The 24,363-nt window shown below is 25.9% G+C and overlaps 6 protein-coding genes across 13 annotated transcripts; 4 read left to right on the forward strand and 2 right to left on the reverse strand.

Annotated features, from left to right (window-relative positions):
* Window position 1: 1 nt before the first annotated feature.
* Window positions 2-6,588, forward strand: LOC122710796. The gene is made up of 13 exons (XM_043928909.1): window positions 2-99; window positions 962-1,163; window positions 1,676-1,983; window positions 2,055-2,227; window positions 2,442-2,544; window positions 2,672-2,964; window positions 3,047-3,294; window positions 4,090-4,483; window positions 4,689-4,958; window positions 5,127-5,246; window positions 5,523-5,600; window positions 5,682-5,812; window positions 6,352-6,588. Exons 2-13 carry the CDS (start codon window positions 967-969, stop codon window positions 6,581-6,583), a joined length of 2,547 nt encoding a protein of 848 aa, XP_043784844.1. The 5' UTR covers window positions 2-99; window positions 962-966; the 3' UTR covers window positions 6,584-6,588.
* A 1,317-nt stretch (window positions 6,589-7,905) lies between these two features.
* LOC122710782 (pyruvate dehydrogenase E1 component subunit alpha, mitochondrial-like) lies at window positions 7,906-10,261 on the forward strand. Its single transcript, XM_043928873.1, has 5 exons — window positions 7,906-8,153; window positions 8,289-8,507; window positions 9,054-9,302; window positions 9,405-9,650; window positions 10,112-10,261. The coding sequence occupies exons 1-5, from the start codon at window positions 8,028-8,030 to the stop codon at window positions 10,259-10,261; spliced, it is 990 nt and encodes a 329-aa protein (XP_043784808.1). The 5' UTR covers window positions 7,906-8,027.
* A 261-nt stretch (window positions 10,262-10,522) lies between these two features.
* LOC122710779 lies at window positions 10,523-14,866 on the forward strand. 3 transcript variants are annotated; one of them, XM_043928863.1, is made up of 7 exons: window positions 10,523-11,252; window positions 11,605-11,766; window positions 11,927-12,424; window positions 12,545-12,717; window positions 12,859-13,635; window positions 13,792-14,190; window positions 14,320-14,866. In XM_043928863.1, the coding sequence occupies exons 2-7, from the start codon at window positions 11,730-11,732 to the stop codon at window positions 14,854-14,856; spliced, it is 2,421 nt and encodes an 806-aa protein (XP_043784798.1). In that variant the 5' UTR covers window positions 10,523-11,252; window positions 11,605-11,729; the 3' UTR covers window positions 14,857-14,866. The 3 variants fall into 3 exon arrangements, with proteins under 3 accessions (XP_043784798.1, XP_043784799.1, XP_043784800.1); XM_043928864.1 differs by having other exon boundaries at window positions 11,608-11,766; XM_043928865.1 differs by having other exon boundaries at window positions 11,717-11,766.
* Window positions 14,867-14,943: 77 nt separating this feature from the next.
* LOC122710781 (leucine-rich repeat-containing protein 59) lies at window positions 14,944-16,732 on the reverse strand. Of its 2 annotated transcripts, none has more exons than XM_043928872.1 (6): window positions 16,597-16,732; window positions 16,296-16,355; window positions 16,094-16,216; window positions 15,803-16,019; window positions 15,526-15,720; window positions 14,944-15,462 (listed from the first exon to the last, which is right to left on the reverse strand). In XM_043928872.1, exons 1-6 carry the CDS (start codon window positions 16,684-16,686, stop codon window positions 15,191-15,193), a joined length of 957 nt encoding a protein of 318 aa, XP_043784807.1. In that variant the 5' UTR covers window positions 16,687-16,732; the 3' UTR covers window positions 14,944-15,190. The 2 variants fall into 2 exon arrangements, with proteins under 2 accessions (XP_043784807.1, XP_043784806.1); XM_043928871.1 differs by having other exon boundaries at window positions 15,526-15,723.
* Window positions 16,733-16,913: 181 nt separating this feature from the next.
* LOC122710780 (transcription factor 25) lies at window positions 16,914-20,269 on the forward strand. Of its 4 annotated transcripts, none has more exons than XM_043928868.1 (9): window positions 16,914-17,044; window positions 17,275-17,429; window positions 17,591-17,955; window positions 18,037-18,265; window positions 18,366-18,619; window positions 18,678-18,987; window positions 19,081-19,374; window positions 19,452-19,642; window positions 19,756-20,269. In XM_043928868.1, the coding sequence occupies exons 2-9, from the start codon at window positions 17,298-17,300 to the stop codon at window positions 19,778-19,780; spliced, it is 1,800 nt and encodes a 599-aa protein (XP_043784803.1). In that variant the 5' UTR covers window positions 16,914-17,044; window positions 17,275-17,297; the 3' UTR covers window positions 19,781-20,269. The 4 variants fall into 4 exon arrangements, with proteins under 4 accessions (XP_043784803.1, XP_043784802.1, XP_043784805.1 ...); XM_043928867.1 differs by lacking the exon at window positions 16,914-17,044 and adding an exon at window positions 17,084-17,174; XM_043928870.1 differs by lacking the exon at window positions 16,914-17,044 and adding an exon at window positions 17,133-17,197.
* A 558-nt stretch (window positions 20,270-20,827) lies between these two features.
* LOC122710759 (actin-related protein 3) lies at window positions 20,828-22,978 on the reverse strand. 2 transcript variants are annotated; one of them, XM_043928809.1, is made up of 6 exons: window positions 22,804-22,978; window positions 22,269-22,449; window positions 21,867-22,181; window positions 21,416-21,730; window positions 21,108-21,326; window positions 20,828-21,040 (listed from the first exon to the last, which is right to left on the reverse strand). In XM_043928809.1, the coding sequence occupies exons 1-6, from the start codon at window positions 22,845-22,847 to the stop codon at window positions 20,861-20,863; spliced, it is 1,254 nt and encodes a 417-aa protein (XP_043784744.1). In that variant the 5' UTR covers window positions 22,848-22,978; the 3' UTR covers window positions 20,828-20,860. The 2 variants fall into 2 exon arrangements, with proteins under 2 accessions (XP_043784744.1, XP_043784745.1); XM_043928810.1 differs by having other exon boundaries at window positions 22,269-22,426; window positions 22,804-22,965.
* Window positions 22,979-24,363: the final 1,385 nt, after the last annotated feature.

A 24,363-nucleotide genomic window follows, 5' to 3' on the forward strand; every position in this document is an offset into this window, starting at 1 on the left:
CTCTTCCAAGATATTCAACGTGTATACCACCATTATCACTGTACTGTGATTCTACTACGTTTCCTATTCTTTTTTTAATTCATATTTTTACATCTTTCGGTAAGTCAAATGGTATTACTATTATTATTATTGTTACCTTTAGTGTGTTCTTCAATATTTTTCAATGAATTACATTATTTTATATATTTTTCGATTTCTGTTCGAAAATTATTTCTTGAATTACCCACCGACCACTATCATCAATTATTATCAAACTTAATCTAACTACTTAAAAAGGAAATGATCATGGATTTGATCATCGAATATCATCAATTGTCATACAATTAACTAATGATAGATGTCATTGAATTATAAATGCAATGTTTTTTTAATAATATTTTAAATAATCTTTGATATAAGATATTCGAAATTATAAATCAACCGAAACTGTTAATGATAATTAATAATTACAAGATGATGCACAATAATTTCATGTTAAGATTTATAAAAATATATTTTTTACAATATTTTAATTAATATAATTAAAATATTAATATAATAAATAATTTAAATAATATTTATTTATAATTTAAATAATTAATATAATAAATATTATATAATTAAAATATTAAATTAATATAAAAATATAAATATTTTAATATTTATATTTTATGATTTATATCTAATTTTTTTATATATTTCATGATTTATTTCATATATATAATTACTGAATTTATCATTTCTATTTAAAATTGAATTTCAATTCAAATGACTGTCGATCAATGGTAATAATTGAATACAATCGCTTTTTTTTTGTACTCAATTCAATTTTTCCTAATATCGTTAAAAAAAAAGAACTTCGTCAATAAAAATGAGAGATTTCTTTAGTATGAAGAATAATAAGATGATAACACGAAGCTAGAAGAATATTTAACTGGATATTTGAAAATTGTAACAAACTTGAATATATCTGTTTATCAAGGAACAATGTTTGAAGAATGCGCCAAAATCTTTCGCATTTTATTGGCAAATTGGAGACGAAGCAATAGTCAACTTCATGACAATGAATTAAATAAAAACTTGGAAGATTTGATTTTACCAAGCAATGAAGATTGGCGTTATCGAGTCTATTATCAACTGGTTGAATTACAAAGAGAATCTGATACCATTTTTATAAAAAACAGGTAATAATTTATTTATAAAATTCTAAATGAATGATTTTTTAATCTGAAAAATTCACCGAAGATGCATGCAGATTAATCAATCATCGATTAAGTTTTTAATTATAAATTAGCAATTGTTTATTAATTTTTTAATAATTTCATGCGTTTAAGCTTCGTTTCATCATGATAACAATATGAACGTTGCTATTTTATTTTTTCCAACTTGAATTTATCCAATACACTGACTGACCTTTTCTCATATTTTGTCGATTTAATTTTAAAATATGCACTCATATTAATTCTTTTTTCTCTAATTATAATTTCGTCACGATCATGATTATTCCGTGTGATGAAAGTTAAAACGTAATTAACAAATTAATCGGTTTGTATTTAACATCGATATGCACGTTTCATTTGTTGGACGATAAACGAAAATAAACAATGGAAAAGTAAGTAAGATTACATCTTTTCATCGATCATGAATTCATAACAATAACGAGAGGAATGATCTATAACTAGTAATGAAATCGAAGGGTCAACGAAACTAGATTGGAAACTGAAACAAAGTTAGAAGTGAAACGTAAGAAAAATGAGTGGGAATGGGAGCCAAAGAGATACGGATATAGTTTTAAGGCTAAGCCTAGCCAACAGGAAGGATTGAAAGGAAAATCATCGACGATCGTCGATGGTTCAATGATAGAAATGTGCATCGAACCAGGTTGGCGCCTTAACGATATTTTATTGGCGGCGAAGGTTCTTCGAAAAGCTCAGCCACCTCCAGTATATTCAGATGAGGCTGAGATGCGTCGTGTATTCGGGCTTGTTTATGATGTTTTTAGATGTAAGTCGATGAATATTCATGTGTTAAGATCGATTATGAATTTTTGTTATATTTATTTTCATCTTATTTAGATAAAAAGATATTCATTCGAGCTTTGGAAGATGCAGGTTTTTGGCAACGTAACAGGGCGATCAAAAATGAAGAAAAGATCGTTTGGTTGCTACTATATGACATGCAAGGAAGAAAATTTTCAAAACCACGATTTAATAACACAACCTTTGAAGAACGTGAAAATATTTTTAAGGTAAAATTTATGATATTTTTTTTTCTTCTTTTCTTTTATTTAATTATTACATATTATTTTTTCTTTTTCTTTTTCTCATTTTTTCCCGTTTTTATTAATAGTTATAAATAAATGCATTCTTTTCTTTCTCTCACTTTCTTTCTTTTTCTCTTGTGCGCGCGCGTACGTGGTTCGCGTTTTGGAAATTCGAACATCTTGAAATTGTATTTGTTAGGCTGCTGGATTGACGGATATCGACAACGCTCTTTCGGGGATGAAAATCCATCTTGCCGCAAGTATTTCGCGGCTACGTATTCGCGGTTCTGCCCTCAAACTTGGTGAATATTTTTTCTTCGACGCGATATAGAAATTTGATAGAAATAAAGTATTTAGCTTTAAAACAATAATATATATATATATATATACATACATATTATTACTGATATTATATTTAAAATCTGGAAGATGAATTGCTACCGAGTCATTTGCGCGACATCGAAGGTGTCACTTGGGGCGTACAAACTACTGTCGCTTCTGGATGGATAAACACCATGAAATTTGTCAACAAGGAAGAATTTCTAAAAGAAATGTCGGAACTGAAGTTAAAATATTGTGAAACAAAAAAAGAATCTATAGAACTTGAAGAAAATGAGTTTGCATTCGATCCTATTTGCCCGAAAATAATTTATTTGCACGAGATCAAACGGGAAATGCTGGCTGTTTCCAAGCTCGTTTGTAATCATCGTTTTATATTTTTAGTAGGTAGCTGAGGAACATGAGCAAGATTATATAAAAAATGGAAGATTATATAAATTAACAAAGATTCATTCAAACGAATAGGAGAGATCATTGTGCTTGGGTGCGGCAACATTGGCACAGGTAATCCGTAACTGTAGATTCTATGGCCCGGTGATTTTAACTCATTCACTAGCACCTCGACATACCGGATATCTGGCCGGGCTATTGGCCGATATTGAATACGCTGGTAAACTTTTGGTCTTCGGAGCTGGTGATCGTCGTTGCGAGTACGAAAGCTACCTAAAAGATCTCGATGTCACATTGCAACAATGTCGCGTTTTTTCCGAAAAGTATCTATCTATTCATTTCATAGTAAGACCCATGTATTCTCAGGAATGGGTGTCAAAAGTTCTTTCGCGGATAGCTGAAGATACGGATAATATAGAACGATATATGTATGCATATTACACGTGTATGAAATAAGGAATAATGAAGAATAATGCACGATATATAAATATTGAAAATGATAAAACGATAAAACTATGTTAATCAATGAATGTAGAGTATTGGCACAATTTATATGATGAAATGAAGTAAATAATGTAAACAATGTGATATCATATTTTTACTATTTTTGATGATTTTTATTTAATTTTTTTGAATTATGATCATAGATACTTGAAACTGCGGATATGGGGGTTTTACTTATCCATCTATTTACTTATCTATCTATCTATCTATTTATCTACCTAATCTATCCATCTATTTATCTATTAGAAATTTCTTAAAAATTAAATTAAAATAGCGTAGGTGAATTATTCACTTAAATATATATTTGATAGTTTTGAGATAAATATCTAGAGTAAAAAAAAAAGTTTAAAATAATGCTTTTTTTATTTCATAATCATTTTTTTTAGAAATAATATTTTTGTTTTAATAACACATTTTAATATTTCTAAATCCTCTCATTTTAAAAGTTAGAAGATGCATAGAACATAAATTATTTCAATGTATCTTGAAAAATAAAAAAAATGTTAAATAAAATATTTTCACTAAGGAGGACAATAAATATTAGAGACATTGATTAGTAGATTTAATATTTTTGATTAAATGAAATTTCTAAGAAATGAATGAATTACATTTAGATATGTGTCTCATCTTTCGACGATCGAATCAGAGAGAGCAACTGTAGTGCTGGCAGTTCCAACGTGTACTTATACGGGTGTCCGAGATATCGTCGATCTTGCAGTAGCACGAGGAGGAGATGTAGATCTTCTTGAATCATTGACGAATAATTACATTCACAATGTTCATAATAATGACAATAATAACAATAAATATTACAAGAATCAGGAACAGTGGCATAGTTTCTTATCCGATCAAATGTCCACTTTGAAGTATGCTTTGACTAGGCCGAATGTACAATTTCTCATATACGAAGTACACACAATTTTACCATCGGAAACAACGCAAATGGTTCGGGAAGTGGTAGAATGCGTTAATCAGATGGCCAAGGAAAAATACTTTCGTGAATATCCGGTAAGTTTATTATCTTTATTTTTTCTTATTTTTTTATCAAAGAAAAAAGCTCAAAAAGAAATGTCAAAATTGGCAAAAATGGACAAAGAATCGCAAAAAAATGATAATATCTCGATACCTCAAATATTATTGTAAGATACAATAATATATGCAATTTATTTACGATTTTGTTTAAATTTACTAAGAAAATTGTTATAATTATAAGATTCCAGATACCGATCTCTTCGAAGTAGGCAATATTGATGACATTTACGGACAAAATGTTAGCCACATGCTAGATCCAGGATGTTTTCTTGCTATAATAAAACGAAAAGAAATGATGCAATTTGACTCGCTGTTCATGATCAAAGTGGCAGAATCGAAAGATCTATTCGGTATTTCAAAAGCGCAACAACAATCGAAACAAGAAATAAACTTAAACCGAGCAGTGCAAACCTCGCAATCAAGCACACGAAAACGTGCAAAACGTATCAAGGTTATTAATTATTCCAATTATGAAATTCTATTTATATATATATTTTTTTAATAAAATTATTCATTGAATAAATATTTATAATTTTTACAATACATACTATTTTATATTTTATAATAAACTTAATTGTATTTAAATATAGTTAGATATTTCTACTTTTCCTTTTTAAAGGTGGAAATGGAACGAATAATGGCGCATACGTATTCCTCATTATCAAAAACCGGACAAGAAAATCAAATTTGTCCACGACATAAACATTGCTCCAATTGGAGCGAAGGAAATGAATGTCAGGTATAGGAAAGAAAAAAAAAAAAAAAAAACAATTTCTGTTGTTGAATGAATACAACTAATGTTATTAAATGATTTTTTCAACAATACTTTTTTCCAAAACGAGAATTGAAATTTTTTTAATAAATTTAATTTTATTTTATTAGACTTAGAGAAAAAATTTATTAAATTTTTTTTAATATTATTTTTGTTTTTATGTATTTATCATTTATTTTTGTATGATATAATAACTTAATTTCATTATTGTTTAATTAATATTACATATTTGAAAATTTCAAGTTCAATTTTAAAGCATGGCGAAAAGAAAAAAGAAATGTATCTCATAAACCTTTATACGTTACTTCATCGCGACATAAGGTAAATAATTAAATAATTAAATAAATATTAACAAGTTAATTTAATCCCAAAGTATGTTTTTGAAATTTTTATTAAAAACAGGAATTACAAGGGATACGTAAAATATTTTCGGCGCGATCTGAAAGTAATGCATCTACTTCACATGACATACCGAAACACGATAAATCTTCGTCTATATTGACCAATTTGCTTAGCATCGAATCTCTACAACGGTAATTATATATTAATTATATTTTATATAAAATTCTTTCCTTATTTTTTTTATAAATAATTTATTTTATCTGGCCGATCAAAGTTAGACTTAACTATTAAATTGATTATTAAATTAATATAACATACACAATTAATATAACAATATACACAATTGGCAATTATTATAATGATTGAAAAAATAAATAAGTTTATTGCAATAATAAATTTATCTCAATAATTTAAAAAAAAATCAAAAAAGAGAATTAACTTCGAATTTAATTAGATATCTATATTATCTGTGTAATATTTATTTATATAATATTAGATATGTATGTTATTTTCGTAATACATCGATTATGACTTTATTAATTCTGAATTTTGGATCTGTATCTTCTGAATGCAAAAATTGTTGAGATTTCATGTTTCGAATTTATCATGCAAATAAAATTTTAACTTGATCGACTATTGATATTTTTCAGAAATATGCTTTATTTTCTATCATTATGATCTTTATGACTTAAAATTAAAAAATTAAAAATATATGTGTGCATATATATAGTCAAGAATGGAATCATACCACTCCATCGAGTACGATATTGAGATCACCGATTCTTGCTAGAGCTGTACGTCTTATTCCGCTAGAGGATACAATTAATATTGAGGAGTGTGAGGAAATGAAAAAGCAAACACGATCAAAAATGGGTCATCGATATTGGACATCGAGCAAACCGTCTCGCCTTTTACATCCTATTGGATCTCATGTGTTCGATCCGTTTGTTGATATAATTTAGGACAATCGAAATTTTACAATCAAGAATATTTCAAAGAATAAAATTAAAAATAAAATATTGCACAAAAAAGTAATATTTGAAAAAAATTGTAATGAAAGATAATAAAATAAAATAAATAATCTATATTGTATGTTATACATATATAATATATGTATAATATGAGTTTATTCTAAAAAGAAATTTGTAAATTGTTTACTTCATTCTTCTTATTTTCTGGATTTTTTTTAAATTACTATTTATTTGTATATTTAAAAAATTTAATTTTTTTCAAATAGAAGCTAGCAAAACTATCTCGATATGTATTTTGTAAATCAAAGTCTAAGCAGAATTAGAGAGTCACAGAGTCAAAAATAAAATTACAAAGTTCCCAAATAGATAGAGAAAAGTATGTAAAAAAAAAAAAAGAAAGGAAAGAAAGGAATTTTTGGAAAAGTAAATAATTTTTGAAAATATATTTACATCTGAATTATTAAGACAAATATATTTATGATCAGCTTTTTTTTATTTATATTATATATTTAGTAGACATAAAAAATTAAGGAAAATTTTATTTTATTAAATTTATCTTCAATAAAGAATGAAGGAGAATTGAAAAACAGAAAAATTTTTATAGAATCGAATGAATGCTGCTGAGACTGAATAATAAAAAAGATCTTATCTATAAAAAAAATTAAATTAAAATGAGAATCTTCGATCAAAAAACGATATTTATGATCATATAATAATTTTAATTTTGATGTTCAAATGTTCAAATTGCTTGAATTGTATGAAGATAGGAAATTATCGATGTTGAACTTGAGAAATGATAATCAAACGACAAATACGATAATTTTGAAATAAGTTTAAAATGTATTTATTAAAATTACTTCCAACTTTATTACATAGACGACATCCTTTCTTTCTTCATAAAGGACAAACCAAAGCACTAACAGTAGATGCGGTAAAATATAAATGCGCATTCTGCTTTATATTATATTTATAATAATAATATTATCTGAATAAGTTCTATATCCTCTATATCTCTATATTCATAAATAATTAAAAAAGAATTACATAAAAACTTATTAATCCTCCTTATTTTAATTCTATATGGACAATCTATTTTTTAAATGGGGTAAATAATTTTAGAATTTTATTTTCAGACCTGATTTTATTTTTCTAAGCTTTGTAAAAATTTAAAAAAAATTCTGAACTGTATATAAAAGTCATCAATTAAATTAGAATAAATTATCGTTACGTAAAAATATTTAAAACATTTTTTCAATACAAAAAATAAAAACTTGTTTCAAAGAAATTTAAAAATGAAATTTCCTATTTTAACAATCTATGTTAACTACAAATATTTAAGATTAAAAATTATATATTAAAAAACTTTAATTTTTCTTATATCACTTAGGCATTTAAATTGTATCGTTTGGATAAAGGACCACCGGACAAAGCCACGATGAACGAAGATGACATTCTTTCCGCATTGAAAGCGATGCACTATATCAGACGAATAGAAAGCAAAGCGGCAGAAATGTACAGATTGCGTTTCATCTATGGTTTCCTTCATTTATATATTGGTCAGGTAAATTTTATGATTAATCGAATTAATCGGATATCGTCATAAATACGATAGAAACAAAAAAAAATCTAACAATAAGAATGAGACGAAAAAAAGAGAATGAAAAAGAAAGAAGGAAAAAGAAATGTATTTGTACAGGAAGCAATAGCCACTGGTATGAAGTCGGTGATATCGGATAAGGATACTTTGATCACGTCTTATCGGTGTCATGGTTTTGCAGTGATATTTGGCATACCAGCACGAGACATTTTTGCGGAATTAATGGGTCGAAAAACTGGAACTTCAAAAGGAAAAGGTGGTTCCATGCATATATACGGAGATAAATTTTATGGAGGCGAAGGAATTGTTGGTGGTCAGGTATAAAATAGCTCGAATCGAATCTTTTTTTCTCTTTCTCTATCTCCCTTAAAAATTAGAAAATCAACACATCATAGTTATGATCGATGCCGATATTATTGATGATATTCATTATAAAATAATTATACTAAACGTTATAATAAGTTTATAAAAACATCAAATTAGAAATAAATTTCAAAACGCAGAGAGAGATTGTATTAATAAAAAATATGAATAACAATGATTTTTTTTTTATACAAATTCTCGTTTTAAAACTCGAATTACTATAATAGTTTCTGACTCTCTAGGTTAATTAAAATTTTCTATTTAATATTTTGAAAAATATAACATAAAATTTTTTTCATTTTCTTTGCGAGATCGTTAGGAGAGATAAATTAGATCTGGTTCTATGTAATAAGATTTATTTGAAAGTTAAAGGACAAATAGATTCTAAATTATTTTAATATATCTTGAAAAAATAAAAATAAAAAATACTAGGCGATTTTAATTTAAGAAGAATAGTTATCATTTATAATTCAAAATATATTGGTTTTTTGATTGTGATAGCTACCGATCGGTACTGGATTAGCATTTGCTCAGAAATATAATAGTACAGGCGGTATTGCTTGGGTAATCTATGGAGATGGTGCTGCGGATCAGGGTCAAACCTTCGAAGCATATAATTTGGCAAAATTGTGGAGTCTCCCGGTGGTATATGTATGCGAGAATAATAAATACAGTATGGGAACGGCAACATATAGGCATTCGGCGAATACTGATTATTACACGCGAGGGGATCTGATTCCAGGTATACAGGTGAGACAATAAAAAAGAGGAAAAAAAATTCATACATCGAGATCACTTGTAACAATTGGATAAATCTTCTTTTTTTCTTTTCTCATTTATTTTTTATTTCAGGTAGATGGAATGAAAGTATTAGATGTTCACGAAGCTGCGAAATTCGCGAAAGATTACGCTCTACGGAAAGGTCCTATTATTCTCGAAATGGTCACATATCGATACTATGGACATAGTATGAGCGATCCTGGTACCTCTTATCGTACCAGAGAAGAAGTGAAATTGGTACAAGCTAAACAAGATCCTATTAATTGGTTGACCAAACAGATAATTGATAATGGTCTGAAAACTCAAGCAGAAATTGAAGTAAAATTGAGCATTATTTCCTCTCTCTTCTCTTCTAAAACATTTCTTCCATTTTTACCTTTTCTCTTAATCTTCATTGTTTTTCTTATGAATACATTTTGAGAATATTTTTAACAATATCTTAGACACACGTTGAATATATCCGAAACTTTCTAACTTTCACTCTCNAAAAAAAAAAAAAAAAAAAAAAAAAAACNACTCAAGCAGAAATTGAAGTAAAATTGAGCATTATTTCCTCTCTCTTCTCTTCTAAAACATTTCTTCCATTTTTACCTTTTCTCTTAATCTTCATTGTTTTTCTTATGAATACATTTTGAGAATATTTTTAACAATATCTTAGACACACGTTGAATATATCCGAAACTTTCTAACTTTCACTCTCAAAAAAAAAAAAAAAAAAAAAAACTCGCGAAAGCTTTATTCTCAAATCTATCTGTATTTTTAATTTCAATCCTTTCTAGGAAATTACAAAAAGTACATATAAAATCGTAGACGAAGAATTAGAAATAGCTAAAAACGATCCAGCACCAGACATAACAGACGTTGGAAAATATCTTTACTCAAAACCATTGGAAAAAGTACGTGGTAAAGCACCTTGGGAGAATTGGTAAACTTATTGAGAAAACTAGAACTAAATCTTTTCGTTTACATATTGTTTTAAATATTTGTATATGTAGATATTCAATCTCTTTATATCGAATGCCAATTGTAATTTTTTGAGTTTTTGAGTTTAGGTGTTTTTGATATCTCTTTAATGATTGAATACTTAATTAAAATAAACTAGTATTTAATCGAAACATTATATATTTTATTAAATATCTTTGATATTTGAAAATATATCAAAGATTCGATCGGACAAACCCAAACGTTAAATTAGATATTGAATAAAAAAAAATTTATGAAATTCATAAATAAAGATAGAAATACGACTGTAGAGTCTGTGTTATGCGAATGGCTATGTTTGTTTCTTGCTCGTTTTCTTGCTCCGACAATTGGAATGATCAATTAAATCATATCGCGCTGCGTTGCGATCGAGAAAAGGAGAGAGTCTGAAGGAAGAGTAAGAAGATATTATGACTGCGACGAAGACAAAAGATTATTAAAGCAAAAAAGAACGATTGAGGAGAGTGAGTCAATGATTCATAGGAACATTGTTGTAGTATAAGACAGTACTAAAGTAATAAAGGAAGGAGGGGACTAAAAGAGAGAGAAAAAGAAATGAAGAGAGAGACAGAGAACGAGAGAGAGGAGAGAGAGAGAAGTAAAGACAGATTCCAGTGACTAGCGACAGCGAGACAGTCTTTGCGGGAGCCGCCTTCAGTTGCTCCCACGTGCAGTTCAGCTCGTTGAATTTTAACGAGTTAAATATTAAGAAACAATTGTACGATTTCTGTTAGAAAGATATTTTTTAAAAATATTTCGTTTAAGAAAAAAAAGTAATTGTTTAAAATAACAAGTGAAGAGAAAACTTTCGAAAATAATGCGCCGCAATGTTTGTCGCGAGAAATGAAGTAAAATTAAATATGCTATATTGTTTGTTTATCGATGCGATACAGTTTGGAACAACTTGAAATACAAGAATATACTGCAAATATTTTACAGGTGAGATATGCATTCGATTAACGGATTCATCGTACGATAATCGTGAATCGACGAAATTTATTAATTATTTATATTCCATTCGAATATCAGATTAAATCGTCATTAGAAACGTCATTGAACAATATCGATTTGTTCAATGACGAGAGAAAAGACGTCACGGATCGCTTAAAAGGAAAAGGGAGGTGTTCATCGAATTCGCTTCGAATCAAATTGATTTTAAACTTGCAAGATTTTAAGCTTGAATATTGATAATGAAAATAAAATCAATTAGATGTGACGTAGACTTCTCGCACATTTTCATTCTCATTTCTTTACACTATCTCCTTTAATCACATTTCCGGGTAAATTTCAGTAGGAGAGTCTGTTGCATTATATCGTTAAATTCGGTTCAAAACTATTGCTAAACGAATAACTATACTTTATAAGTATAATAATAATATTCGAAAAATTAATAAATTGAACAGAAAACAAGTTACGATGGGACTTAACGCCGAGCTCACTGCTATACTTCGAGGTAAATTACAATACTATTCGTTTTTTTTTTTTTTATAAAATATATAAATATTTTTATAAAATATATATGTATATATTATAATTATATTTATTACTTTTTGCTTCCTATTTTACATTTATTTTAATTATATTATTACATCGATCTAATGTTTTTATTATAGATGTAGTGCAATTTTTGGAATTTCTTGGCGAAGTCAAACTTCCAACTAGATTGGAGAATATTCGGGATAATCTGTTAATACGTTCGAAAGACACATTAACGATGTTCGTGATAGAGAGGATAGGAAGATCGGCTTCCCCGGAACCATATTTGAATATGAACGCAGCTGGATCAAAAGGTCTAATGGTAACATTAAAAACAGAAACCGAATTGCAAGAATACGTAGGAGCAGAGGAACACCCTCAGAAACAGCAGCAGCAACAAGATTATTATGAGGCATTTCAAGGAATGGAATCGACGAATAATACTACAATTGCAATTCATGAAACGATCAATAATCGTCAAACTAAAGAAGAAGAAATTGAACATATACTGGTGAACATGTACGCGAATTTTTCAGCGACAGAAACGAAAAGTAAATGTCAATTATGTGGTCTCCTTTATAGAAAAGAAGGAAAAAAATTATTTGTATTCGAACAGTATCGATCGTGTTGGGTCGGTAAGTTAGAATTCGATTTTTAAAATTGATACGATCGATACATTTTTATATATCTTGACATATATTTATTTATAAAATTATATGTCTAAAAAAATTTTATTTCTTTGCAAATATAAATAGGTTTAGTTGGATTACATTTGTTAATTTATGGAAGCGATCGAGACAATCGTCCATGTACGATTTTACCAATTCATGGTTATATGGCTCGAGCTGCTCCAAATGCAATTCCTCGAGATCAACGTCGAAGCGAATCTACTTTTGAAATTTTCCGTCCTGGTTGCAGAACTTTTCAGGTAGTAAAAAATCTTTGATATAATATACGCTCTATATATATATATATAGAAAGGAAGAAAAAGAAAAAAAATAATATTTAAAATAAAATTCAAGTTTCATTCAGAACAATTTAAATTTAAAACAATTTTATATTATTTCAGTTTTCTGCCAAAAGTCCGAAAGATATGGAACAATGGATAACAAAAATTTGTGAATTAGGAGGTGAAAAAAAGATAGAGTCCAAAGAATCGACAAGAGAAATAGACAATATTGTCTCAAATTGTATTATCAAACAATCAAATGATTCAATTCAAGAAGACTTGAATTGCAAAGAAGAACGCTATCAAGATGTAAGTTCGCTAGGCGTCAATGAGCCTCCTGATAAATCTTCAAACATTCCGCTTGTTGCCAATAAGGAAACAGAAAAAGAAGCAAACGATTCTTCTATAAAGGATACTTTCCACGTATCCAGTGATTCTTCCCTTCCTCAATTTTCCAATATTTCTGATACTATCACTACTTCTCGTCTTCATTCAGCATCTCCTCCTCCATTACCTGCTCGAATCCCCCGAAAATTATTGACTATATCTGTTCGAAATTCGTCTTATGAATTTCCTGATGAAGAAGAGGATGATATTTATCATAAAATCGAAGAAATTAGAGATACAACACAATATGGAAATGTTGGTGATACTTTTCAATCTCAAATTAAAATAAATGATGAACAATCGAACAAAAAATCCACAACGTATGATGATGTTCGTGCGAGCATAAAAAGCGGACATAAATTTGATGATAAACGAAAGAAGAAAGAGACTAAGAGAAAATCAATTGCCTCACGAAATGAATTAACATATGATGATACTGCCAACACCATGCCTGAAGATAATAAAGTTATAGATGAACAAAACAAATTTGTATCTTACGACAATGTTGAGGTGATTGTATTGTGTGACCATGTTTCATTCATATTTCTCATTTTTTTTCCTTTTGAATTTTCCTTACCTATTTTTACTTTTTTTCTTTTTTCCTTTTTTTATTAAATAAATCGTCTACGCTTGATATTTTATTTTGCATACTTCTTTTGTATACAGAATATAGTTTTGAATACAAAATCGATCAAGGCTCAAACAACGAATAAAACAGATGAACCATCAAAATCACCACAAAAAAAATCATTTTTGAATAGAATGAGAAGCAAAAAGGATTTTCCAAGAAAAAATGAAAAAAAAACTAAATGTAAAACTTCACCGCAGCTATCGCCGTCTGTAAATAATCAAGAATTACCCACTTACTATGATGATATATCTGATCTGATGAATATTCAGCAAGAAACAATTCGTGTCGAAGAACAACAATCTGAGTATACTTGTCCACCTCCACCTAGGCCAATTTATGCAAAACCACCGATAATCAACGATGTAATCGATACGGATCAATTTTATGATGATGTTGCATATCGAGACAAATCTAAAAATTATAAATTACCTCAAGTATGAACTATGTATTTCTTAATTTTTTCATTTAATTTTTATTATATTTTAATTTTTTTGCACAGTACTTAAAACAGTATTTTTTTTTTTATAGAATTATTTTTAAACGTATGACAAATGAATTTTCAGCAAACTACAAAGAATCTCTCTCCGGATTTTGTTCGCACGAATATTAATCGACCTGTTCTTTGCGAAAACATAAATTATTCGCAAGGATCATCACTTGTGGATAACGAACATTATAAGATACCACCTCCGCGATCCGAGTTATGTTATCCTAAGTCTCTTCCCATTAATCAACAAGTAGACGATCTATATGATGATATCGCTATTCTCGCAGACTTTACAGCACGACAAAAAGAAGTCTTAAATAACAGAGATCATGAAAATATAATAAGATCGCAAAGCAGCCCAGAAAAGAAATCGTGGAATAGATTTGTGGGCGGAAAAAAATCAAAAATAATTGATTCAACGGTTGAAATAAACGGACGAGTTTTAACCGAATTGGAAGATTCATCGGACGACTGTGGCGAACAACACACTTCATTGCGAATGAATACCTTTCAAAAATTGATTAGTAGAATGGAAAACTCTCTTGGCAAAACATCTGCTAAATCAACATCATCAATGTTATTAAATAAAACAAATATTACAAATAATGTTTAATATTTTAAAAGAAATGCATATCTGCACGATTCAAAATAATATATAACTAAATATTTACAGACCAAAGAAGTATGATACATTTTAATATATCTGTATTAATCTTTTATTTTTCAAAATAAATAACATTTTTTGATTCGCATATGTGATTTTAATACAACATAATACGAAGACATTCGGTTCCTCATTGGCTTTAGAAGTATCAACGATAATAAATTTTATTCATTAATTATATTTTACATCTATATCTTATAAAATTATTACGTTCAATAAATTTGATCATTGAAATTTATATACTTAAGAATCTTAATTTTTTTCATAATATTTAAAATGCGTATTATTTCATTGGAATATCGGTTTTAAAATTTGTTTCATAGATAAAATATAAATTATCGCAAATATTAATTACGATTTTTTTAAGAGAATAGAGTACATTAGTACTATATTTTTGAAATTCTTTTAAAGGTATACCTGTGTTAGTTTCTATATAATTTATAAACAATTCTGATTGTTTTGAATAAAATGGAAGAATCATAATCATTAGTGTAAATATTAAACCCAAAAGAAAAAACCATAAGATCATGGACCCAAAAAATTGATATACATTTTCTGAAATATCAATTAATTAAGATTACAATTATTTACATTTGCAGATTATTTTGAATATATTACCTTTAAATCCATGTTCTTTATTAATTTGATTACTGAGTGTCAATTTTGGAGGTTCTATTTTATTTTCATCTATTTGTTTTACTTTACTTAAAAGGTTAAACCCATTCTTATCTAAATTTTGTTTATTATTTTTTTCCAGTTTCTTTTTTTTTCTTTTTCCTCCCTTTTTTGTTGATATGGTGTCTGTTTCTGTATCTACTATAAGTTAAAATATCAATATAATGTACATTATATAAAAACTATTTATAGATTTATATATTTTATTTTTAAAATTTACCTGTAATAGTAGCATTTAATCTTCGTAATTTTTCTTCCTCAATAGTAACTTTAACATATGATAAGTAAGAAACAATATTGCGAGCACAAGCTTGACATTCACTCAAATTACTACAGGGACCAGCAACACTAGCTACAGCAAGAGTTAAAGGATTTTCTTTTAAGTCTAACCATCTTAAATTTTTTAATTCACTTAAACTAAGTGGTAATCTGCTTATCTGTAAAATCATTTTTCTATTATTTATAATTTAAATTTACTTTAAAAATATTTAATATGTTATTTTTAATTTACTTGATTTGCATAAAGATCCAAATGTTTCAGTTGTCTCAATTCTCCAAAATTTTCAGGGATTTCTGTCAACATATTTTTACTAAGATCCAATTTAACTATTTGTTTAAGATCAACGAAAGTATTCTGAAAGTAATTATTTATAATAAAAAATATATGTATATTTCATTTATTAAATAAAAATAATAAATTTGTAAAAACTTACAGGTAAAAATGTTAAGAGATTATTTGATAAATCCAAAATTGTTGCTTTTTTGATAGTTGCCTGAAAAATATAATATAATATAAATATTTAATATTTGAATTTATATATATTTATAATAAATATAATATTAATATAATAATATGATATATATATCATAAATATAATATTATAATTTTATAGTGTAAAACAATACAAAAATATATTTAATATGCGATATTGATATTTTAAATCAAATTAAATAAAATTACTTCAAAAATTGAACATGTGTCAAATTAAATCAAATATAAATTTTTAAACATACGATTTCTCGAACAGGCACTTCTTTCAGGTCGCACAAGCTAAGATCTAATGTTTCATCTTTTAGTCTATTTTTAACGTTTTTTAAATTCATTTTGGTAATATAATAAATTAATCGAATAAAATAATAAAACACAGAAAACGTATGGTATTTGTGCTTTTTTGTGGCGTCACCTTCTGGTAGATAACATATTGCTAGAAAGTTAAATGAATGTAATGTCAAATGATAGAACAGTAAAGTACTTTTTATTCTTCCATTTGATAAAAAATTTCATAATAATAAAAACATTTTCAACAAATAATACATGGATATGTTAATGAAAATCAATATCAAATAACTAAGAATATGTCATTTTTAACTTTCGCCTTTCGCATTTGACGATTTAGCAACTTTTAAAATTATACAAATGTTGGCAGAACTTGATTGATGATTGTAGTGAACTACGATACATGTAAGTAACATGATGCATATAAGTTATATCAATAGTAATGAATAGTTCCATACATTTACAGTAATTGCACTTGTATATTTGAAGAAAATTGACAAGTGAAGAGAGATTTTGATTTTATCAGGAATTTGTGGTAAATGAAGGAAATTAATAATCGTGGTGTATTTAATTTTTAAGATTTACAAAAATTGTAATTTTCCAAACTATTTTTCAATCGATTTATCTACTTTTAGATTAAAAATTAAATTCATTCAGAATGTCTACACGGTATATGAAAAAAGTATATGGAAGCGATATATTATCCGAAAAGAATAGTGAAAATGAGAATGAGATAGACAATTCAATAATTGGCAATGTTAAATCTAAGACATTCAACTTGTTTGATGTGGTATGTGTTCAAAGTGCTTTAATTAATAAATAACTTTTCATTTGTTTGCATAATTACTTAATGTTTTAATAATGTTAATGTTCAAATTTTTTTTTGAATCTTCTGAATATACATTTTAATACATTATTTAATATTAATAAATTTATTTTTTTTTTTTTTAGTTGAATCAAAATTCTGAAATTAGTGAGGAAGAAAATGAAGAAGAAAATGAACAAATGATAGATAAAAATTGTATCAATGAAGTTAAACGTAAGAAAAAAAAGAAGAAACGAAAGAAATTTGAAAGTTCTAAAGCTCAAATTGAATCTAAAGAAAAGGATGTAGATGAAATTGAAAGAACAGTAAGAGAAGTAAATAAATTACTTGGGGAACCACTTCCAAGTTGTAGCTTTCAAAACATAGATAATTTACAATGGATTGAACAAAAATCTAAAGAAGATATTTTATTAGTACAACATAAACATTTAAATCCATATAATGAACTTAAAAGAATTTTTGGTAGTAAAACAGTACAAGCTGAACAAAAGTATGTTTCTATTATTAAAAAGTTTGTTATGTTATTATAGATAAAATAAATAATATAATTAGATCTTGTTAATTTTAACAGTAATAGGAGAAATAGAGGTCGATTAGGTCATTTGAAAAAAACTTGGTTAGTTTCTGCTAGAGATAATTGGCCACCAATTAATAAATCTGGGCTTTCAATGTCTTTGGATCATACTATATCGTCTACCAATAATATTCAATATTTTATATATGATCACAGTCCATCATATAGACAAATTCAGTTAAAATTTTTGGAAGCAGTTGAAAGTTTGAATCCTGAAAATATTGTTGTATGTTATATTTAAACTTAATTTATATTATTTTAAATGTATTAATTTAAATATCAAAAAATAATATATAAAAGAATTGAAATTTGATATTTTCTTTTAGAGTATAATCAATGCACATTCTTATCATGTTGATGCATTATTACAATTAGCTGAACTTTGTAAACTCAACGAAGATTTAGCAATGGCTGCAGAATTTACAGAAAGAGCTTTATATTGTTTAGAATGTGCTTTTCATCCGCTGTTTAACTTTACAACTGCCCTTTGCAGATTAGACTATAAAAAACAACAAAATCGTGCTTTATTTATAACTTTATTTAAACATCTTAATTTTGTTGGTGGTCGTGCATGTTACAGGTAAGAAATAAAATTTTAATGCTTTTTTAAATTTTTTTCAAACTTATTCACATTTCAGAACAAGTTTGGAATTTTGTAAATTACTTTTATCACTTGATCCAGAAGGTGACCCATTAGCTGTGATTCTTTCCCTTGATTTCTATGCTTTAAGAGCAAAAGAATATGAATGGTTTATTGAATTTTGCAATCTTTGGGATAATACAAGAAATTTAACTCAATTGCCAAATATAGCATTCAGTTTAGCTTTAGCTCATTTTCATTTAGGCAATACATCTTCTGCTAATGAACTTTTACAAAATGCTTTAATAATGTTTCCGGGTGTATTAATACCATTACTAGAAAAATGTAGTATACAATCTGATAAAATGGTAATTTGATATATATTATATATACTAATTAAAAAGTTTTTAATAAATTTTTATATAAAATTGAAAAATTATTAAGTAAAAAATGTTTTATAGGTACAAACTCATAATTTCTTTAATACTAAGGCAGTAACTTCAACTTCACCAGCATTAGAAAAATTACAAAATTTATATGTTGTACGTAACTTTCGTCTGTGGAAAGAAACAGATCTTTTACCATGGTTATGTGAAAATGTACATATTGTACTAAATCGCGTTGATTCAAAAGATGATTATGTAAAGTATTGTGAAATAAAGCGAAGCAAACGTTACCAAGGAAAACTACCAAGAAATATTTTACGACATATTATATTGTCTGATATAAAAGATATTACTGTAAACGTGCAAGAGGTACAAAAACTTTTATATTGTACTTTCCAAATCTTTTTATCTATATTATACTAAAATGAAATCTCATGAAATTTTAGGTACAAAATGATGGTTCTGTTCTTTCACATGATCCTTTACCACCAGTGGATAGTATTGATATTTACAAACGACCTACTACAAATACAAGCACAACTAGAACTAATTCTAATCTTTTGTCTCTCTTTTTTTCATCCTTGTTTGAAGATATTAGTGGAGATGTTGCAAATGCTCTGGAAGGATTAAATTTACTGTGAGTATATAATAATAATAATAGTAATAATAATAATAGCAGCAATAATGTAAAATTAATAAATAAACAATTATTATATATATAACATAATATTTGTATGTGAAATTTTTTAGCTATGATAACAACGAACAAACATAATGTTAATTAATTACTACTATTGATTACTGATTACATCATAAAATAACAATTCAAAGTTCAGAATACTTTGTTTATTAAACGAACTAAAATGAAATCAGGTGTATAAATATTTTTAAAACAATTACTATTTTTATGAAAATAATGTATATTTTATGCCAGGTAATATATCTAATGTTTAATGAAAATTATAAAATTATAATTCTTTTTTTTATTATTATTCTTACTATTATCACTACCATTATCATCATTATTGTGATTACATAATAATTTATTATATGTACATGAAACTTTATATACCCTGATTATATACGTATATTCATGTGTGATATGAAGTTGTACACATTCATTGTTTGTATCATCTTGTACTTCTTATTATAATTTTTTGAAGTTTTTGGTGCAATTATCAACTCAAATTGTGAAAAATTGTAGATACATAAAATAATATATATATGTGTATATATGTATGTATATATATATGTATATATGTAATTTATAATATATACATATATATATATATATACATACCCACATACATATACTATAACTAATAAATAAACTATATTGTTTCAATATTTGTATTAAAATGTTATTTTTGAATTATAGTTTTTTTTTTTATTAGTATCTTAAATGTATTATATAGAACAATGTAAAATATACATTTCATAAATATGATTCATTAAAAAAGAATTATTATTTTCAAATAGACTTATTTTATATACAAATCTATACAATCATTTTGTATTATAATTTTATCGACTATTCTTAATCATTGCTTCTAATGCAGTGTGACCTTTATTTTTTTAAATAATTTTCTGTATTTTTATGACATATGAATATTGGCATATATCAATATAATAATTGATGAGCATAAAACTTCTTTTTTGTGTGCGTTTACTAGTGTGATATTGGCGTATTTCAGTAATTTTATTACAATTAGTAATAATAATTATGATAGAAATACTATATAAGAAAATATATCATCAAAGATAAAAAAAGTAGAAATCGATCAACTTATTAACAAAATATTTAAAATTCAGAGACCATTGGTCCATAATAACGTCATTTGTATTCTTATTTATTTTACACCATACTGTGAAATACGGGATTATAGCGACAAATTCCGGGACCATATTCTTGATAAGCTTTTTTAGTATGACAGACTGTATAAAATTCTGGATCACTAGCCAATAAAGCACCACCATACCATACTGCCCAACGTTGTTTGTGGTGTGATATAACATGGACATCTATAGGCTTTGGCTAAAATAAAATGAAACATAAATATTGATATTACTTTTTTTTTTATTAAAATATATAAAATATATACCGTAATAAGACTTCCACTTAATGTTTCACTAAGTTTGAGCCGTGCATCAACAATTCGTTTTATATCACGTTGCAATCGTCTACCAAAATCTTTGAACATTGTAGAACCACCTGATAATACAATATTGCTATATAATGGTCTTCTAACATCTATTGGACAATTTTGAATTACATCATCTACAATTTCACTTAATGGTGTCGTGAAATCTGGATTAGAAAACTAAAAAATAAAAAAGAGATAATAAAATTAGAAATATGATTATGCTTCTTTTTTTATTTTATTATACACTTAAATTTAAATAAATATACTTCAGGATGGAAGAATATTTCTGGTCCTAGAAACCTTTCATATCCAACATCCACTACAAATGGTTGTTTTGTAATACTGTTCACACCTTCATATTTTTTTATTTTAGTAGGATCACTATCATACTTAGCAAATTCTTTTGAAATATCAGGACATATGTAACAATATTTTTCTTTTATTGCCTTAGCTGTTTCTAATGATTGTTCAGGTGGTATTCCAATTTCACGTTCTCGTAATAAACTTTGAATAAAATATGTAATATCGCGACCAGCAATAGGAATATGTTTTATACAACTTCCTATAACAAAACCTTCTGCCTGAGCAATAGAATAAATTGGTTAATTACAAAATATTTTTTTGTGTATTTTTGTTATATATTTATATGTGAATTTATATTTCACATATTTACACTATATTTATATATATTTCATATTTCTCTTTTTTTAAACATACCACTGGTATTACATGTGTAACTCCATCTCCACTATCAACAACCACACCTGTCAATGTTCTATCCTCTATTGTTTTAGCTGTCCAAGAAGCAGCTAATGCTAATACTGCTTGTACAGCAATATAAAGACCTGGTACATTAAATGACTCGAACATTATTTCTGCAGTATATTCACGATTTTCAGGAGTGTTTAATGGTGGTTCCGTAAGTAAAAAATAATGATCTTCAGGTTCTGCTCTTAGATATTTAAAAATACATTGCTGCAGGAATTTTTCCATTAAATCCCAGTCTTCTACTAATCCATGTCTAACTGGATACTGAATAAAATTGAATATAAATTATAGAATTATTTAAAAAACATTATATGTTTCAATGAAAATATTAATTTATAATATGTAACATACTTTTACAGAGTAGCCAGTAGCTTCAAAAGCTTCATCTCCAATATAAGCATCCAGATCTTCAACTCCTTTAGTAACTCTTCTAGCATTGTTATCTCCAACTTTTGCAGTTTCTTTAATAGCAATTGCAGATGGAATTATAAGTTGAGGTTCTTTATTGCCTGCAAAGCCTAGCTTTGTATATCTGTAAACTCACAAATAATCATAAGGAATTTTTTTAATAAAACAAATAATAAAGATGTCTATAATAATTTTACTATTAATGTATTACTACTATTTATTTAGTTATTCAGTTTAAAAGTTTATTTGAAATATTTACTAACATAATTTTATTATTTTTTAAATATATATATATATAATAAACAAATTTAAATTATTAACATTTATTTGAATATTAAGAAAAAACAGAATAAAAATAAATAATTTTAAATTGATTCATATTATTTAGATATTTATTTCACTTGTAAAATGACATGTGTCATTAAATCACATTTTAATCTATCTATTCTAGTCAAATATAATTTTTTTAATTTCTTACCCCGTACCCACATCGATCACACATGCAGGAAGACGACCAAGCATCGTGTATTTTTCGTTCTTATTAGTTTTTGCTTTTATCTTTATTTAAAAGAAATATATCTTAATTACAGCTCAAATTTAATGCTCATCCGCTCCAATTAACCACACCTCGCTTTGAAGATAAAGCAGAAGCGCACTTTAAGCAGCATGTCCATTGAACGAAATTTTTCATGATGTCAAAAATAGAAATTCAGAGTTTTGTGATTCCGCAGTGTGAAATCTTGCGCGGCAAATATGAATTGCATAATACCAAAGTAAAGTATAAAAAATTTTGAAAAAAATTATATAAATTATAATATAAATTATTAATATTATTAATATTATTTAATTATTAATATTATATAAAATATAATTATAATATAAATTATATTGATTAATTATCATGATTATATATTATAATTGTCAATCATGTAATGATTTATATAAATATTTATATTTATATATATTTATGGAGTTTGAAACATTATTATTATTAAAACATGCTCTCAAATACAATTAATCAAATTTATTTGAATATTAAGAAAAAACAGAATAAAAATAAATAATTTTAAATTGATTCATATTATTTAAATATTTGTTTCACTTGTAAAATAACATGTGTCATTAAATCACATTTTATATTATTATAAATCACATCTATTCTATAAATATAATTAATAAATATAATTTTTTGAATTTCATCAATATTAATTAATAATTAATTTAATTGAATATTTATTAAATAATATTTCATTAATTTAAATTTAAATTTAAAATATTATATAAAGAGAATTTTAAATTAAGAATGATCGTTTAAAAAAAATATTTAAAAAATTTGATAAAATTTATTTACATACAAACTTTATAAATATTGCGTATCATGTAGTTATAATTACGTTATAATTAATATAACGATGTAGTGTTAGTTTATTGGTTTTAAAAAATGTTTAATTTAAATATTATCTTATGAATTATATGTAATTATATGTAAGTAATAAATTAAATAATATTTGAAATAATAAAGTATATATATAAATTTCGGGTAAATATGAGGTTATATTGTTTATATTAAAAAAATTGTTAATCATTTTTTAAATAAAATTACATTTTTTAAAAATGAATAAGTACATCTGAAATATAAAATAAATTGAATATTTTATTGAACAATAATTTCGTATTTTTAAAAAAAAAATTATTTAAAAACATAGACACATATATAATAAACATCAAACTTTATTTTTGAACAATATCTTATTTTTTAATAGCATTTGATTAGAATTTATAAATATCAAATATAATTAATCATCAACTCAAAATTTAATTTTATTTTAAATCAAATTTCAATCTCAACACAATTTAAATTTTGTCTTAATATATAGATTGTTTATTTGAATTTCATTTAAATGAAATTGGATTTCATTTTATTTTTAATTGTATTATGTTTTAAATTGCTTATTATCCTATAATGATTATGGTTAATTTATTATAATTATTTAAAAAAACATTCATTATTAAAATATTCATTACTATAGATAAAATT

This window comes from Apis laboriosa, unplaced genomic scaffold, assembly GCF_014066325.1.
Source record: "Apis laboriosa isolate Shangri-la unplaced genomic scaffold, ASM1406632v1 scaffold152_cov153, whole genome shotgun sequence".
Taxonomy (NCBI): domain Eukaryota; kingdom Metazoa; phylum Arthropoda; class Insecta; order Hymenoptera; family Apidae; genus Apis; species Apis laboriosa.